At 44.2% G+C, this 19,486-nt stretch overlaps 1 protein-coding gene across 1 annotated transcript in view; it reads left to right on the top strand.

Annotated features, from left to right (window-relative positions):
• The first annotated feature begins 915 nt into the window (after nt 1-915).
• KCNK3 (potassium two pore domain channel subfamily K member 3) overlaps nt 916-19,486 on the top strand; it is a 68,788-nt gene continuing 50,217 nt past the window's right edge. The window contains exon 1 of the mRNA XM_044291951.1: nt 916-1,268. Within this exon, the coding sequence (XP_044147886.1) occupies nt 986-1,268 (283 nt within the window). The 5' untranslated portion in view covers nt 916-985. The remainder of the gene's footprint in view (nt 1,269-19,486) is intronic.

The raw sequence follows: 19,486 nt of genomic DNA on the forward strand, positions 1-19,486 counted from the left end.
CCCATCCATAGACATGTCATAGGGGCCTCCCCTTCCCAAATTATGTGCATTTGTACAATCATCCCCATAGTGGCAGGGGTTGGACAGTGGGTGCAGTCTATGAGACAGCTGCTACCCCCCATGTCCAGGGCAGTGCTCTCTCCTGGACCTGGCAGGGGTTGGATATTGGGTGCAGTCTATAAGACAGCTGCTGCCCCCATGTCCAGGGCAGTGCTTCCTCCTGGAGGTAGCAGGGGCTGGACCATAGGTGCATTCTATGAGACATCTGCTGCCCCCATATCCAGAGCAGTTCTCCCTCATGGAGGTGGCAGGGGCTGGATATTGGGTGCAGTCTACGAGACAGCTGCTACCACCCCCCCCCCCCCCACACACCCCCACACCCATGTCCAGGGCAGTGCTTCCTCCTGGAGGTGGCAGGGGCTGGACCATAGGTGCATTCTATGAGACATCTGCTGCCCCCATGTCCAGAGCAGTTCTCCCTCATGGAGGTGGCAGGGGCTGGATATTGGGTGCAGTCTATGAGACAGCTGCTGCCCCCATGTCCAGGGGAGTGCTCCCTCCTGGAGCTGGTAGTGGTTAGACATTGGGTGCAGTCTATTAGACAGCTGCTGCCCCCATGTCCAGAGCAGTGCTCCCTCCTGGAGGTAGCAGGGGCTGGATATTGGGTGCAGTCTATGAGACAGCTGCTGCCCCCATGTCCAGGGCAGTGCTCTCACTGGAGGTGTCTGGGCTGCAGGTCTCCAGGGTCTGTGGCTGAGGATGCCTGTAGATGTCCTCCTGCCCTCCCCTTTGAGAGCAGACAGCCTTATATGGCCGGGGCTGGCAGTGGCTGAGCCTCCTGAGGGTGGTGCTGAAAGGACAGCTCCACAGGCAGCAGCAGCAGCAGCCTCCTCTCCAGGAGAGCATGGACCTCTGCTGCAGCCATGACCTGGGGCACCGCGGCAACCTACCTGCAGGAAGCCCCTGAGACCCCCCGAGCTGCACCATGAAGAGGCAAAACGTCCGGACCTTGGCTCTCATCATCTGCACCTTCACCTATCTCCTGGTGGGAGCCGCCGTCTTCGATGTCCTGGAATCGGACAAGGAGACCACGGAGAAGAAGAAGCTGGAGGACAAGATGAGCGAGCTGCGGGGCAAGTACAACCTGACGGAGGAGAACTACACCGAGCTGGAGTGGGTCGTCCTGAAGCTCAAGCCCCACAAGGCGGGGGTGCAGTGGACCTTCGCAGGGTCCTTCTACTTCGCCATCACTGTGATCACCACCATAGGTAGGAGAGCCGCTCCGAAGGGCAAACTTCTGCTGCTGTGTGGGGGCTGCTGGGAGACAAAGGGTGGCCGAAGGGGGCTCCGGCACTGCGGGGGTTAAGGATTGCTGAGGAGAACTACAGCTCTGAGGGCGAAGTGTAGATAGAAGTCCTGGAGATATCTCTCCAGGTGGATGTCCTGAGAACTGTGGTGTGAGATGGATAGATAGATAGATAGATAGATAGATATGAGATAGATATAAGAGAGAGAGATAGATAGATAGATAGATAGATATGAGATAGATAGATACATTAGATAGATAGATAGATAGATAGATATTAGATAGATAGATAGATAGATATGAGATATAGATAGAGGGTCCATTGAGAGGACCGAAACGTCGCATCTGGTGTAATAAAATAGGCATGCTTTTTTGGGAAGTGCCATGGAATTTCCTTTTTTTAGATAGATAATATAATAATATATCTCAGACACATTGTGTCCATGTCTCTGAGCTCCAGTATGTCCCCTCCATGGAATCCAGTGGTCAGGTTGTCCTGAGGTTTGGGGGTGTCAGGAGTCCTATACTGGGGGGGCACACCTCCGCCGGTGCAGCAGGATACTAGGACCTCTATATTTAGCCCCCGTTTCTATCGCCTTTCTCTACTATGTAACAATTAATAAATCTGGGGAGGAGCTGAGAGGACGGTGCGATGAGAGGGCGAAAAATAGACAACATGCAACTGTCACACCCCAGGGCGACTGCTACACACCATGTGTGAGGTCTATTCTGAGACACAAGATGTGCACATCAAGTAGAAGACACCAGCTCCAACCGGTGCCATAGCTGCTCCAGGGGCCCCAAGGACCAGAGGTGTAACTTGAGTCTGTATCAGGGGCCAAATGTACCATGTGCAATCTATAACACTGGTGACTTCTTACCTGGTAGAGGGGACATTTGACCTCCTGAGGGGCCACAACTGCCGCCTCTTAACCCTCTATAGCTATGACTCCTGCTGGTAACATCACAATGTCTAATGATGTCATTTAATTCAAGACCCTTAGCCAATTTCCCAGTAGCACCGTCTGTAAGAGTTCACTCCCTTGCCCCTCCACCGTAGACCTCCTCAGGTACCAGATCACAACATCCTAGGATGGTTGCTTGACCTACCTCAGACCTGCCACTCTAGGGGCACTCTGACTCTTAGGCCATTTTACTCTTCTACTCTTTACAGTCCTATAGAAGCCCAGCACAGGTTCACCGAGTTCATGGGATATTGGAACCTGAGGTGGACACCCTTCCAAAGTTCTCCAGAACAGTCACTGCACCTAAGGGTACCTACGTATCTCAATAATATTGCTCAGATTCCAGAAATCTGGGACCATGATGGACCTTAGTCGTGGTGAGGAGCATGCAGAGTAGATAGGAATATATGGACTGGCCTTTTAAGTACATTTAACCCTTACCCCACTAGGACTGTCGGTTGATTTTTCATATTTGGTCGCTGGGGCACTACAAACATCCAGAGCTGACTCCACTGTCTCTGAAGATGAGGTCTCCAGGAACCGACGGAGACATCAATATCTAGAGATTTCCATCATGAGAACAGCGCTAGGGCAAGAAGTAGAATAACACATCTACAGATCATAGTGGGGGTCCACTTGTCATTTATCACTGAGGTATATGGATAGCGCTGTGGATGTCACTGTTATGAGGGCACTGTGGATGTCACTGTTATGGGAGCCATTTGGATGTCACTATTATGGAGGCACTGTGGATGTCACTGTTATGGGAGCCATTTGGATGTCACTATTATGGACGCACTGTAAATGTCACTGTTATGGGGGCACTGTGGATGTCACTAATATTGAGGCACTGTGGATGTCACTGTTATGGGGGCACTGTGGATGTCACTGTTATGGGGGCACTGTGGATGTCACTGTTATGGGGGCACTGTGGATGTCACTGTTATGGGGGCACTGTGGATGTCACTGTTATGGGGGCACTGTGGATGTCACTGTTATGGGGGCACTGTGGATGTCACTGTTATGGGGGCGCTGTGGATGTCACTGTTATGGAAGCACTCTAGAGGTCACTGTTATGGAGGCACTGTGGATGTCACTGTTATGGGGGCACTGTGGATGTCACTGTTATGGGGGCACTGTGGATGTCAGTGTTATGGGGGCGCTGTGGATGTCACTGTTATGGGAGCACTGTGGATGTCACTGTTATGGGGGCGCTGTGGATGTCACTGTTATGGGGGCACTGTGGATGTCACTGTTATGGGGCGCTGTGGATGTCACTGTTATGGGGGCGCTGTGGATGTCAGTGTTATGGGGGCGCTGTGGATGTCACTGTTATGGGGGCGCTGTGGATGTCACTGTTATGGGGGCGCTGTGGATGTCACTGTTATGGGGGCGCTGTGGATGTCACTGTTATGGGGGCACTGTGGATGTCACTGTTATGGGGGCCCTGTGGATGTCACTGTTATGGGGGCCCTGTGGATGTCACTGTTATGGGGGCACTGTAGATGTCACTGTTATGGGGGCACTGTGGAGGTCACTTTTTATGGGGAGCACTGTGGATGTCACTGTTATGGGGGCGCTGTGGATGTCACTGTTATGGGGGCACTGTGGATGTCACTGTTATGGGGCACTGTGAGTGTCACTGTTATGGGGGCACTGTGGATGTCACTGTTATGGGGGCACTGTGAGTGTCACTGTTATGGGGCACTGTGGATGTCACTGTTATAAGTCACTGTGGATGTCACTGTTAGGGGGGCGCTGTGGGTGTCACTGTTAATGGGGGCACTGTGGATGTCACTGTTATGGGGGCGCTGTGGATGTCACTGTTATGGGGGCACTGTGGGTGTCACTGTTAATGGGGGCACTGTGTTATCACCCAGAGCAGAGTACAGCACTATACATTACCCAACCTTGGTTAGTTCCCCGCACGTTCTTCATCTCTGACACTATACACACCCCGGAGCACCACTGACAGGACCTGACACTTTTTTCGTCACCATTTTTTCATAATCATGTTTTTATTAATACATATTACATTCCTGTTGATGGATCCTGCGGTTGTCAGCAGGATCCATGGACAGTCAATTGTGTGAGGGAGATGGACACCACCGTCAGGCATCCAGATCAGCCATGTCTTATTTCCATGGATAACTACCCCAGGTCATCCCTGACATCTGCATCCTACTACAATGTGCTATTGGCACGGGTCGAGCAGGAGCAGTGTATGTGTGTCCAACACGAGTGGTTGCAGATTAATCAATGGTAGGGTAGATGGATGGATTTAAAGTGTTCATGCCATAATTGATGCAAAAAACAGACACCATACAGTACATGACAACCTCTTTCTAACAAACCTAGAACCAGCCCTGTACCCCACATGGATCCAGAGATCTCCACCTACACTGCTCCAATTGTTCTGTTTTCCTGATTTATTTCAGGTTGGAAGTTCAGGAGGTGTGCCGTTTCTCGGGGGGGGGGGGGGGGGAGGTTTCTCTTTCACTGTAATTGCTACACCTTCTAACAGACAATGACGTTGAAGATTTAAACTGAGCATGTGCGACCTCCTCAGTGAGTTGGACAAGAAATAAGGAAAATAACTAACAGAAGGTGGCGCTATACAGACACATTTTATTGAATAACTCACAGGCTATACTAATATTTTAATTACATGCAATTCCAAACGTTTTCAGATCCAGGTGCTGGTTTGAAAAATGAATATTTTTCATGACCAACATTTTAACATTGATGAAGATAATGTCTATAAATGGACATTGGGAAGCCATCCACTTTATACCTTTTTTAACACAATGTGTTCAGGACTACCGTTAGGTCCATAGCCATTAGAGATGGACTTGTGGTTCACCCGGCGTTCGTTTTGCGGCGAACTTTACGCGTTCGAGATTCGCCAAACATGCGAACATATAGCGATGTCTGCCGGCGCCATAATCTTGTGCATTGTGCCGAACTTTGACCCATGACACATCCATCAGGACTGGTATAGGTGTGCTATCGATAGGTGTGATATTCTGAGGGGTGTGATATACTTATAATATAGTTTCTAACATAGAAAGTATATTATAGTGCATTTGTATTGTGCAGCAGTTGTGTGCAGTTCTGCTGTAATACCGCAGCTACAGTTGCAAGAAAAAGTATGTGAACCAATGATATGGATTTCTTCACAAATTGGTCATAAAATGTGATCTGATCTTCATCTAAGTCACAACAATAGACAATCACAGTCTGCCTGAACTAATAACACACAAATAATTAAATGTTACCATGTTTTTATTGAACACACCATGTAAACATTCACAGTGCAGGTGGACAAAGTATGTGAACCCCTAATGACATCTCCAAGAGCTAATTGGAGTGAGGTGTCAGCCAACTGGAGTCCAATCAATGAGATAAGATTGGAGGTGTTGATTACAGCTGCCCTGCCCTATAAAAAACACACACCAGTTCTGGGTTTGCTTTTCACAAGAAGCATTGCCTGATGTGAATGATACCTCGCACAAATGAACTCTCAGAAGATCTACGATTAAGAATTGTTGACTTGCACAAAGCTGAAAGGGTTATAAAAGTATCTTCCACAAAATACTGATTAAAAAGTTTGATATACCTGCTTCCACCAAATATTGATTAAGGGGTGCGATATACCTGCTTCCACAAAATACTGATTAAGTGGTTGGATATACCTGCTTCCACCAAATATTGATTGAGGCCTGCAATATACCTGCTTCCACAAAATACTGATTAATGGGATTGAAATACTTGCTTCTACCAAATATTGATTGAGGCCTGCGAGATACCTGCTTCCACAAAATAGTCATTAAGGGGTTTGATATACCTGCTTCTACAAAATACTGATTGAGGTCTGTTATATACCTGCTTCCACAAAATACTGATTATTGGGATTGATATACCTGCTTCCACCAAATATTGATTGAAGCCTGAGAGATACCTGCTTCCACAAAATAGTGATTAAGAGGTTTGATATACCTGCTTCCACAAAATACTGATTAAGGGGTTTGACATACTTGTGTTGTGGTAAAAATATTAATAGTTGTAATCAGCCCGCATCATAGTTAGTGTAAGGAAAAGGCAACTCCATCCTCCATCAGCTACAGCCAGAGAACCACACAAATGCTACCATCTTGCTTCAATTCTGAGCAACTTCTCCTCCCTCCTTGCCCAGTATCCGTCTTTTATTGACTACCACAAAAGGTGTACAAGGGGCTGGCCCAAGACAAGGATACAGGAAGTGATGACATATCAAAGGACAGGGAGGGGCAGCCAATGTGGCTGTGCAGACAATGGACACACCCCATACAAACACATGTATACAATAATCTACCATTACCACTGAGATACATGATGACAATCTATAAAACACACACACACATCCTAAGATAAAATGTCTGCATAATAAAATTTCCACAACACTTGTTTCCACCAGATATTGATTGAGGCCTGCGATATACCTGCTTCCACAAAATACTGATTAAGTGGTTTGATATACCTGTTTCCACCAAATATTGATTGAGGCCTGCGATATACCTGCTTCCACAAAATACTGATAAAGGGGTTTCATATACCTGCTTCCACAAAATACTGATTGAGGGGTTTGATATACTTGTTTCCACCAAATATTGATTGAGGCCTGTGATTTACCTGCTTCCACAAAATACTGATTGAGGGGTTTGATATACCTGCTTCCACAAAATACAGATTAATGGGATTCATTGACCTGCTTTCACCAAAAATAGATTGAGGCCTGCGACATAACTGCTACCACAAAATGTCAGTGGTGGTGAAGGTGACGATTATGACGATTATGACGTGTTGATGGACGTCACATGGGTGCCCACAAGAGAGGATGAGGAGGGGAGTTCAGAGGGAGAGACGGAGCAGCAGAGAGGGGGAAGAACGAGAAGAAGCAGGAAGAGCTCACAGGGAGGCAAAAAGCAGACTGCAAATGTATCTGGAGCAAGCCATCCACCATGCACGGTCACATCTTGCGCTCCCAGGATGCCGGCACATGGCTCCGCAGTGTGGTCTTTTTTTTTAAAGTGTCAGCTGCTGACAATAGTGTTGCATCTGCAGCCTGTGCTGTCAACACATAAGTCGCAGGAAGCCCAACACTCACCTAGGGATAACCACCTTAAGAAGACACCTGGCCTCCCATCACTGAGCCCAGTGGGAGCAACGTGTCCAGAACCCACAAAGCCACACTACCGGTGCTCCACGTCCTGCCTCTTCTCCTTCTCCTCTCTCCTCCCATTTGTCCTCCACTCCACCTTACACCATGCTGTCGTCGCATTCATCTGGCAGAAGACAGGCTTCCGTGGCCCAAATGTTCAAGTGTAAAAAGTTGACACCGGATAACCCTCTTGCCCAATGGCTGACCGCTGACTTGTCGGAACTGCTAGCCTGCCAACTACTGCTGTATAAACTGGTGGACTCGGAGGCCTTTAGAAAATTTGTGGCCATTGGCACACTGCAATGGGAAGTCCCCAGAAGGAAATATTTCTCCCAGAAGGGCATCACAGTGTCAGTGCCAAGATACATCTGACCACAGATACGTGGTCTAGCAAACAAGGGCAGGGAAAACACATAACTTTTACTGCCCACCGGGTGAACCTTCTGACGGCCATCAAGCAGGTAACCCATGGCTCCCGTGTGGATTTGGTGTTACCGCCACGGATTTCGGTCATCAGATCTGGGTGATGTACCACGTCACTGCCTCCACGGGTCTTCATACAGTAATAGGTGTTCAACTCCCTGGAAAGTTAGTGAAAGTTTATAAAATTTGGGCAAAAGCTGGAAATCAGTTATCAAGGTTCGCAGCGCCCCCTTCCCCAACTTCACCAGAATCAAAAAAACATGGCTGCTTTCTTGAAGAAACAGCAGCACAAATGTCTACAGATCTTGTCTGGTACTGCAGCTCAGGCTTTTAATAAAAGCTTAACTGCAATACCGGACACTATCTTTGGAAAGAGGTGGCACTGTTTCTGGAAAAAAGCCATGTTTTTCTAATTCTGACCACCTTTTTTTACCAGTAGTGAGCCACCAACTTTATGATAGTCCAGTTGAATCTTTTTTATTATAAAAAAAAAAGTACTTAAAGGAGAACCTGTGAATACCTATGAAAAAAGTATCATGTAAAATTATTTAACCACTTCACATCCGGGCCATTTACCCCCTTCCTGACCAGGCTTAATTTTGCAAATCTGACCAGTGTCACTTTATGTGGTAATATCTTTGGAACGCTTTTACTTATCCACGCCATTCTGAGATTGTTTTCTCATGACACATTGTACTTCATGACAGTGTTAAATTTGAGTCGATATATTTCACCTCTATTTATAAAATAATCCAAAATTTACCCAAAAGTTTGAAAAATGTGCAATTTTAAAAATTTCTATTTCTCTGCTTTTAAAACAGGAAGTGATACCTCATAAAATATTTATTACCTAACATTGCCCATATGTCTACTTTATGTTGGCATCATTTTGTAAATGTCATTTTATTTTTTTAGGACGTTAGAAGGCTTAGCAATTCTTAAAATTTTTAAGAAAATTTCCAAAACCCACTTTTTAAAGACTAGTTCAGGTACACCCCTTAAGTTACTTTAAAACAGATTTTACAAACTTTGTTAACCCTTTAGGTGTTCCACAAGAATGAAAGGAAAATGGAGATGACATTTCCAAATTTAACTTTTTTGGCAGATTTTACATTTTATTCAATTTTTTTTCTTTAACACATCGAGGGTTAACAGCTAAACAAAAATGCTATATTTATTACCCAGATTCTGTGGTTTACATAAACACCCCACATGTGGTTGTAAACTGATGTAAGGGCACACGGCAGGGCGCGAAAGAAAAGGAGCGCCATATGGTTTTTGGAAGGCAGATTTTGCTGAACTGGTTTTTAGATGCCATGTTCCATTTGAAGAACCCCTGATGCACCCTTACTGTAGAAGCTCCCCAAAAGTGACCCTATTTTGGAAATTAGGAGATAAGGGGCCAGTTTTATGGGTACTATTTTGGGGTACATTTGATTTTTAATTGCTCTATATTGCGTTTTTTGTGAGGCAAGGTAACAGGCATAGTTTTTATTTTTTACAACATTCATCTGACAGGTTAGATCATGTGGTATTTTTGTAGAGCAGGTTGTTACGGATGCAATGCAAATGTTTCAGTTTTACGTAATAAAGCATTTTTGAACGCCATATATTATTTTTTCTACTGATTGTCTTGTGCAGGGGCTTGTTTTTTGCAGGAAGAGTTGATGTTTTTATTGGTACCATTTTTAGGTACATGATTTTTTTGATCATTCATTATTACAATTTATGCAGCAAGGTGACCCAAAAAATTGTTGCTTTAGCACAGTATATATTTATTTACTTTTACAGCATTCACCTAAGGGGTTAGATCATGTGACAATTTTATAGAGCAGATCGTTACGAACGTGGCAATAGCTAATATGTATACTTTTTTTATTTATTTAAGTTTTACACAATAATAGCATTTTTGAAACAAAAAAATTTATGTTTTAGTGTCTCCATAGTCTGAGAGCCATATATATATATTTTTTTGACCGATTGTCTTAATTAGGGTCTCATTTTTTCCCAAATGATGTGACGGTTTGATTGGTACTATTTTGGGGGGCATACGCCTTTTGATCGCTTGGTTTTGCACTTTATGTGATGTTAGGTGACGAAAAATTGCTTTTTTTGCACTGTTTTTATTTTTATTTTTTTATGGTGTTCACCTGAGGGGTTAGGTCATGTGATAGTTTTATAGAGCTGGTTGTTACGGATGCGGCAATACCAAATATGTATATTTTTATTTATTATTTCACTTTAAGACAATAAGGGTGCTTTCACATCACTGTTTAGCTTTCTGTTCTTCTGATCCGTCAGAAGAAGAGAGAGAGGGGGGGGGGGAACGTATTCTGTAAAAAAACAGATCCTGTTGCATCAGTTGTCATCTGTTTGAGCCATTTCTGTCTGAGATCCGTTTTTTTTAGATGGAAACAAAAGTACTGGATTCAGTTTTTTCCCATGTAAAAATAAAATCTCAGACAGAAATGGTTCAAACGGATGACAACTGATGCAACAGGATCCATTTTTTTTACTGGATCCTGTTTTTTTCTCTCTCTCTCTCTCTCTCTCTCTTTCGGTTCGTTCACATGACCGTGTGAAGCCTGTGCTTTGAACCGCAAATTGCGATCCGCAATGCACGGGCACCGACCATGGCCCAGCCGCTTGGGGATCATGGACCCATTCACTTGAATGGGTCCGCAATCCCTCCGTTCCGCAAAAAGATAAAGCATGTTCTATCTTTTTGCGGTGCGGAGGCACGGAACGGAACCCCAGAAAGCACTCCGTAGTGCTTCCGTAGTGTTCCATTCCGTGTTTCCATTCAGCACCATTCCGTATCTCCTTATTTGCAGACCCATTGAAGTGAACGAGTCCGCATCCGTAATGCGGAATGCACATGGAACAGTGCCCGTGTATTGTGGATCCGCAAATGCGGTCCGCAATATGGCAACGGGCAGCACACGTTCGTTTGAATGAGTCCTTCTTCTGATGGATCAGAAGAACGAAAAGTTAAACGGTGATGTGAATGCACCCTAATAGCAGTTTTGAAGCAAAAAGAAAACATATTTTAATGTCTCCATTGTCTAAGGCCTCATGCACACGACAGCATTTTTTTGCGGTCCGCAAAAAGGGGTTCCGTTGTTCCATGATCCGTTATTCCTTTATTTTTGGAGGATCTCCAGACATGAAGAAAAGTAAAAAAAAATCTAAGTCAAGTTTGCCATGCAAATGATAGGAAAAAAACGGACGCGGATACGCGGATGACAATCTTGTGTGCCTCCGTTTTTTCACGGACCCATTGACTTGAATGGGTCCGCGAACCGTTGTCCGTGAAAAAAAAAGGACAGGTCATATTTTTTTTTAACAGACTGGAAACACGGATCACGGACGTAGATGAAAAACGGTGCATTAGCCGAGTTTTCCACGGACCCATTGAAAGTCACGGAAAACGGAACAACGGACACGGGACACAACAACGGTCGTGTGCATGAGGCCTAAGAGTCATAGTTTTTTTTTTTTTTGACCGATTGTCTTGATTTGTTTTGGCACTGTTTTTTTTTTTCTTTTTTACGGTGCTCAGCTGAAGGGTTTAGGTCACGTAATATTTTTATAGAGCTGGTTGTTACGGACGTGGCAATACCTAATATGTATACTTTTTTTATTTATTTCACTTTAACACAATAATAGCAGTTTTGAAGCAAAAAAAAAAACATATTTTAGTGTCTCCATTGTCTGAGAGTCATAGTTTTTTTTTTTTTTTTGACTGATTGTCTTAGGTAGGTTCTCATTTTTTGCCGGTTGAGGTGACGGTTTGATTGGTACTATTTTGGGGGGCAAACGCCTTTCTGATTGCTTGGTGTTGAAATTTTTGTGATGTAAGGTGACAAAAAATCGATAAAGAAAAAATTTAGATTTGTTAGACTGGCAGAAGTGGTTGAAATGATTAAGAACTAGGAGATGGCTGGGGGGTCATGGGGAGAGGCGGTGGGTTAAGGAGGAGTAAGTTTTTTTGGGGGAGCAACAGGCATTGGGGTAATTGGGTGGGTAATTTATCAATTGTATTTATATTGTCTTATAATGTAAAAATAATAATTAATATTGTTGATGATTGTAATGAATTTTTGAAATAATAATAAAGATTTATTTAATTTAAAAAAAGTGACAAAAAATGCCTTTTTTGGCACTGTTTTTATTTTTTTGCAGTGTTCACCTGAGGGGTAAGGTCATGTGATATTTTTATAGAGATGGTTGTTACGGATGTGGCGAAACCTAATATGTATACTTTTTTAACATTACCACAATAATAGCATTTTTTAAACAAAAAAAATTATGTTTTAATGTCTCCATGTTCTGAGAGCAATAGTTTATTTTTATTTTTTGAGTGATTTTCTTATGTAGGGGCTCCTGATCTGTATACACAGCGCTTATTGAATGCTGTGTATACAGCGATCTAAAAGGCAGGGACACCTGGGAACTGTCCCTGCTTTCTCTCTGGGGTGCCCTGCGTTCAGCTGCCATCTCTGAATGGACGTTCCAGAACTTCCATTCAGAGATAAACATCCACCCATAGGACTTTTATATCCTATGGGGGAATGTGAAGTGGTTAAAGGGCATCAATCAGCAGGATCAAACCTATTAAGCCAGGTATACCTCCTGGTAGGATTGATCCTGCTGATTAAAATTATACCTGACTCGTAAAAATCGGTTGTGTCATTCCCGAGATTTTTCTTTTAAAGTCTTTACAAGAGTAATTGCTTCAGCACACCAAGGGGTGTGGCCAACAGTGGAGAGTGGAGGTACACTGAGGAGCTACTCCCCGCCCCTTGGTGAACTGAAGCCCACATTGTGCACAAAGAATAAAAGTATTTTTTCTTTGGAACACCACAACCGATTTTCACAAGATAGGTGTTGTTTTAATCAGCAGGATCAGCCCTACCAGACATCTGGTTTAACCACTTCAGCCCCGCTAGGTGAAACCCCCTTCATGACCAGAGCACTTTTTACACTTCGGCACTGCACTCCTTTCACCGTTTATCGCTCGGTCATGCAACTTACCACCCAAATGAATTTGACCTCCTTTTCTTCTCACTAATAGAGCTTTCATTTGGTGGTATTTTATTGCTGCTGACATTTTTACTTTTTTTGTTATTAATCAAAATGTAACGATTTTTTTGCAAAAAAATGACATTTTTCACTTTCAGCTGTAAAATTTTGCAAAAAAAACGACATCCATATATAAATTTTTCACCAAATTTATTGTTCTACATGTCTTTGATAAAAAAAAATTTTGGGCAAAAAAAAATGGTTTGGGTAAAAGTTATAGCATTTACAAACTATGGTACAAAAATGTGAATTTCCGCTTTTTGAAACAGCTCTGACTTTCTGAGCACCTGTCATGATTCCTGAGGTTCTACAATGCCCAGACAGTAGAAAAACCCCACAAATGACCCCATTTCGGAAAGTAGACACCCTAAGGTATTCGCTGATGGGCATAGTGAGTTCATAGAACTTTTTATTTTTTGTCACAAGTTAGCGGAAAATGATGATGATTTTATTTTTTTTATTTTTTCTTACAAAGTCTCATATTCCACTAACTTGCGACAAAAAATAGAAAATTCTAGGAACTCACCATGCCCCTCACAGAATACCTTGGGGTGTCTTCTTTCCAAAATGGGGTCACTTGTGGCGTAGTTATACTGCCCTGGCAATTTAGGGGCCCAAATGTGTGAGAAGAACTTTGCAATCAAAATGTGTAAAAAATGGCCGGTGAAATCCGAAAGGTGCACTTTGGAATATGTGCCCCTTTGCCCACCTTGGCTGCAAAAAAGTGTCACACATCTGGTATCGCCGTACTCAGGAGAAGTTGGGGAATGTGTTTTGGGGTGTCATTTTACATATACCCATGCTGGGGGAGAAAAATATCTTGGTCAAATGCCAACTTTGTATAAAAAAATGGGAAAAGTTGTCTTTTGCCAAGATATTTCTCTCATCCAGCATGGGTATATGTAAAATGACACCCCAAAACACATTCCCCAACTTCTCCTGAGTACGGCGATACCAGATGTGTCACACTTTTTTGATGCCAAGGTGGGCAAAGGGGCACATATTCCAAAGTGCACCTTTCGGATTTCACCAGTCATTTTTTACAGATTTTGATTGCAAAATACTTCTCACACATTTGGGCCCCTAAATTGCCAGGGCAGTATAACTACGCCACAAGTGACCCCATTTTGGAAAGAAGACACCCCAAGGTATTCCGTGAGGGGCACTGCGAGTTCCTAGAATTTTTTATTTTTTGTCACAAGTTAGCGGAAAATTATGATTTTTTTTTATTCTCTTTTTTCCTTACAAAGTCTCATATTCCACTAACTTGCGACAAAAAAAAAAAAAATTCTAGGAACTCGCCATGCCCCTCACGGAATACCTTGGGGTGTCTTCTTTCCAAAATGGGGTCACTTGTGGCGTAGTTATACTGCCCTGGCAATTTAGGGGCCCAAATGTGTGAGAAGTATTTTGCAATCAAAATCTGTAAAAAATGACCGGTGAAATCCGAAAGGTGCACTTTGGAATATGTGCCCCTTTGCCCACCTTGGCATCAAAAAAGTGTGACACATCTGGTATCGCCGTACTCAGGAGAAGTTGGGGAATGTGTTTTGGGGTGTCATTTTACATATACCCATGCTGGATGAGAGAAATATCTTGGCAAAAGACAACTTTTCCCATTTTTTTATACAAAGTTGGCATTTGACCAAGATATTTTTCTCCCCCAGCATGGGTATATGTAAAATGACACCCCAAAACACATTCCCCAACTTCTCCTGAGTACGGCGATACCAGATGTGTCACACTTTTTTGATGCCAAGGTGGGCAAAGGGGCACATATTCCAAAGTGCACCTTTCGGATTTCACCGGTAATTTTTTACAGATTTTGATTGCAAAATACTTCTCACACATTTGGGCCCCTAAATTGCCAGGGCAGTATAACTACGCCACAAGTGACCCCATTTTGGAAAGAAGACACCCCAAGGTATTCCGTGAGGGGCACTGCGAGTTCCTAGAATTTTTTATTTTTTGTCACAAGTTAGCGGAAAATGATGATTTTTTTTTATTCTCTTTTTTCCTTACAAAGTCTCATATTCCACTAACTTGCGACAAAAAATAAAAAATTCGAGGAACTCGCCATGCCCCTCACGGAATACCTTGGGGTGTCTTCTTTCCAAAATGGGGTCACTTGTGGCGTAGTTATACTGCCCTGGCAATTTAGGGGCCCAAATGTGTGAGAAGTATTTTGCAATCAAAATCTGTAAAAAATTACCGGTGAAATCCGAAAGGTGCACTTTGGAATATGTGCCCCTTTGCCCACCTTGGCATCAAAAAAGTGTGACACATCTGGTATCGCCGTACTCAGGAGAAGTTGGGCAATGTGTTTTGGGGTGTTATTTTACATATACCCATGCTGGGTGAGAGAAATATCTTGGCAAAAGACAACTTTTCCCATTTTTTTATACAAAGTTGGCATTTGACCAAGATATTTTTCTCACCCAGCATGGGTATATGTAAAATGACACCCCAAAACACATTGCCCAACTTCTCCTGAGTACGGCGATACCAGATGTGTCACACTTTTTTGCTGCCAAGGTGGGCAAAGGGGCACATATTCCAAAGTGCACCTTTTGGATTTTGCAGGGCATTTTTTACACATTTTGATTGCAAAGTTCTTCTCACACATTTGGGCCCCTAAATTGCCAGGACAGTATAACTACCCCACAAGTGACCCCATTTTGGAAAGAAGACACCCCAAGGTATTCCGTGAGGGGCATGGCGAGTTCCTAGAATTTTTTATTTTTTGTCGCAAGTTAGTAGAATATGAGACTTTGTAAGGAAAAAAGAAAAAAAAAGAATAATCATCATTTTCCACTAACTTGTGACAAAAAATAAAAAATTCTAGGAACTCGCCGTGCCCCTCACGGAATACCTTGGGGTGTCTTCTTTCCAAAATGGGGTCACTTGTGGCGTAGTTATGCTGCCCTGGCAATTTAGGGGCCCAAATGTGTAAGAAGTACCTTGCAATCAAAATGTGTAAAAAATGGCCTGCGAAATCCGAAAGGTGCACTTTGGAATATGTGCCCCTTTGCCCACCTAGGCTGCAATAAAGTGTCACACATCTGGTATCACCGTACTCAGGAGAAGTTGGGCAATGTGTTTTGGGGTGTCATTTTACATATACCCATGCTGGGTGAGAGAAATATCTTGGCAAAAGACAACTTTTCCCATTTTTTTATACAAAGTTGGCATTTGACCAAGATATTTTTCTCACCCAGCATGGGTATATGTAAAATGACACCCCAAAACACATTCCCCAACTTCTCCTGAGTACGGCGATACCACATGTGTGACACTTTTTTGCAGCCTAGATGCGCAAAGGGGCCCAAATTCCTTTTAGGAGGGCATTTTTAGACATTTGGATCCCAGACTTCTTCTCACACTTTCGGGCCCCTAAAAAGCCAGGGCAGTATAAATACCCCACATGTGACCCCACTTTGGAAAGAAGAGAAGAAGAAGTCTGGAATATAAATGTCTAAAAATGTTTACGCATTTGGATTCCGTGAGGGGTATGGTGCGTTCATGTGAGATTTTATTTTTTGACACAAGTTAGTAGAATATGAGACTTTGTAAGAAAAAACAAAAACAAAAACAAACAAAAAATTTCCGCTAACTTGGGCCAAAAAAAATGTCTGAATGGAGCCTTACCGGGGGGGGTGATCAATGACAGGGGGGTGATCAATGACAGGGGGGTGATCAATGACAGGGGGGTGATCACCCATATAGACTCCCTGATCACCCCCCTGTCATTGATCACCCCCCTGTAAGGCTCCATTCAGACGTCCGTATAATTTTTACGGATCCATGGATCGGATCCGCAAAACACATGCGGACGTCTGAATGGAGCCTTACAGGGGGGTTATCAATGACAGGGGGTGATCAGGGTGATCAGGGTGATCACCCCCCTGTCACTGATCACCCCCCCTGTAAGGCTCCATTCAGACGTCCGCATGATTTTTTACGGATCCATGGATACATGGATCGGATCCACAAAACACATGCGGACGTCTGAATGGAGCCTTACAGGGGGGTTATCAATGACAGGGGGTGATCAGAGTGATCACCCCCCTGTCACTGATCACCCCCCCTGTAAGGCTCCATTCAGACATCCGCATGATTTTTTACGGATCCATGGATACATGGATCGGATCCACAAAACACATGCGGACGTCTGAATGGAGCCTTACAGGGGGGTGATCAATGACAGGGGGGTGATCAGGGAGTGTATATGGGTGATCACCCGCCTGTCATTGATCACCCCCTGTAAGGCTCCATTCAGACGTCCGCATGTGTTTTGCGGATCCATGTATCCATGGATCCGTAAAAATCATGCGGATGTCTGAATGGAGCCTTACAGGGGGGTGATCAATGACAGGGGGGTGATCAATGACAGGGGGTGATCAGGGAGTGTATATGGGTGATCACCCGCCTGTCATTGATCACCCCCTGTAAGGCTCCATTCAGACGTCCGCATGACTTTTTACGGATCCATGGATACATGGATCGGATCCACAAAACACATGCGGACGTCTGAATGGAGCCTTACAGGGGGGTGATCAATGACAGGGGGGTGATCAGGGAGTGTATATGGGTGATCACCCGCCTGTCATTGATCACCCCCTGTAAGGCTCCATTCAGTCGTCCGCATGTGTTTTGCGGATCCGATCCATGGATCCGTAAAAATCATGCGGACGTCTGAATGGAGCCTTACAGGGGGGTAATCAATGACAGGGGGGTAATCAATGACAGGGGGTGATCAGGGAGTGTATATGGGTGATCACCCGCCTGTCATTTATCACCCCCCTGTAAGGCTCCATTCAGACGTCCGTATGCTTTTTGCGGATCCGATCCATGTATCCGTGGATCCGTAAAAATCATACGGACGTCTGAACGGAGTCTGACAGGGGGGTGATCAATGACAGGGCGGTGATCAATGACAGGGGGGTGATCAATGACAGGGGGGTGATCAGGGAGTTTATATGGGGTGATCATGGGTGATCAGGGGTTTATAAGGGGTTAATAAGTGACGGGGGGGGGGTGTAGTGTAGTGTGGTGTTGGGTGCGACTTTACTGACCTACCTGTGTCCTCTGGTGGTCGATCCTAACAAAAGGGACCACCAGAGGACCAGGTAGGAGGTATATTAGACGCTGTTATGAAAACAGCGTCTAATATACCTGTTAGGGGTTAAAAAATTCGGATCTCCAGCCTGCCAGCGAGCGATCGCCGCTGGCAGGCTGGAGATCCACTCGCTTACCTTCCGTTCCTGTGAGTGCGCGCGCCTGTGTGCGCGCGTTCACAGGAAATTCCGGCCCTCGCGAGATGACGCGTATATGCGTCGTCGTGCGCAGGGCTGCCACCTCCGGACCGCACATCTGCGTTAGGCGGTCCGGAGGTGGTTAATAGGGTTGAGCCTACTGATAGGTACTCTTTAAGAATGAATAAAACAATATGTATTTGGTATCTTTGCAATTGTTACGACCCATAGAATATAATGAGAATGCTATTTCTAGAGCACAGTAAATAATACTTTGTGAAAAAGTTTTATGTACCTTAATATTGGAGCCAATGAAAACTACAACTTGTCCTGCAAAAAACAGTCCCTCACTATAATAAGAAATGACTGCTCCCAGTTGGGCAAAACTTAAAAAGATGGTGCTATTGGACCTGAATAGAATCCTTTTTTTTCAGTTGTTTTTGTTTTTATTTTTCAGGGTTTGATTTATGCCTTCTGGTAAATGTAGGCTATGACTCCTCCATTTGTTGGAAGTAAATGGCGGTTTTTATACAAGCACGTTCATTGATCAGCGCTCAGGCTGGAAATAACTCCCCGCACTGAGTACAGCAGGATAATGAAGAATCTGTCAGATCTCGAGGCCGATCCTACAGAACAAAGGCATTTTGCTTGAGTAGAATCATTACCGGGGAGTATTTTGCGGCTCAGTAAATATCGGCGCAGCTTCTTATTAGGCTGAGAAAAGTCATAGAATGCAGCGAGCTCGGGACAACATTTACAAATTTTGATTTAGATCAATGTTGACAACTTTCTTTGGGCTTTACTTATTGAAGTTTATGTAAAAATATTAAATCGGAGATCTGCTGATTAAATCTGCCCACAGAAAAAAACATCCCATGTTTGGGTGGATTATTCTCAACCCTGTGCAAAACTGGCCCTAATTTGACACAATAATGGGTCCTGTGATCAAAAGGCTCCTGAGGGCCAGCAGAGGATATTAATAGTGAGCAGAGTACTAAGAGGGACATAGCTGGTGGGGTGTGTGGCTATGGGGGAAAATACTCCAGTGCTGGCTGCTAAGAAGGTGCCATCGAACTATTTTGCTTTGACAAGTAAACTAAGCTGGGCTACAAAACAGAAACTTTTCCCAGGGTTAGAGAAGGCCTTGCTTTGGCTCTGCACTAAGGGTGACCATATGCTTCGACCATGTGGGCCAACAGCCATTTCTCCCAACTTCCTCGTATGCAAAGACGCTCAGTTCAGTCAATCGGTC

The sequence above is a fragment of the Bufo gargarizans genome, chromosome 4 (assembly GCF_014858855.1).
Source record: "Bufo gargarizans isolate SCDJY-AF-19 chromosome 4, ASM1485885v1, whole genome shotgun sequence".
Lineage (NCBI taxonomy): Eukaryota > Metazoa > Chordata > Amphibia > Anura > Bufonidae > Bufo > Bufo gargarizans.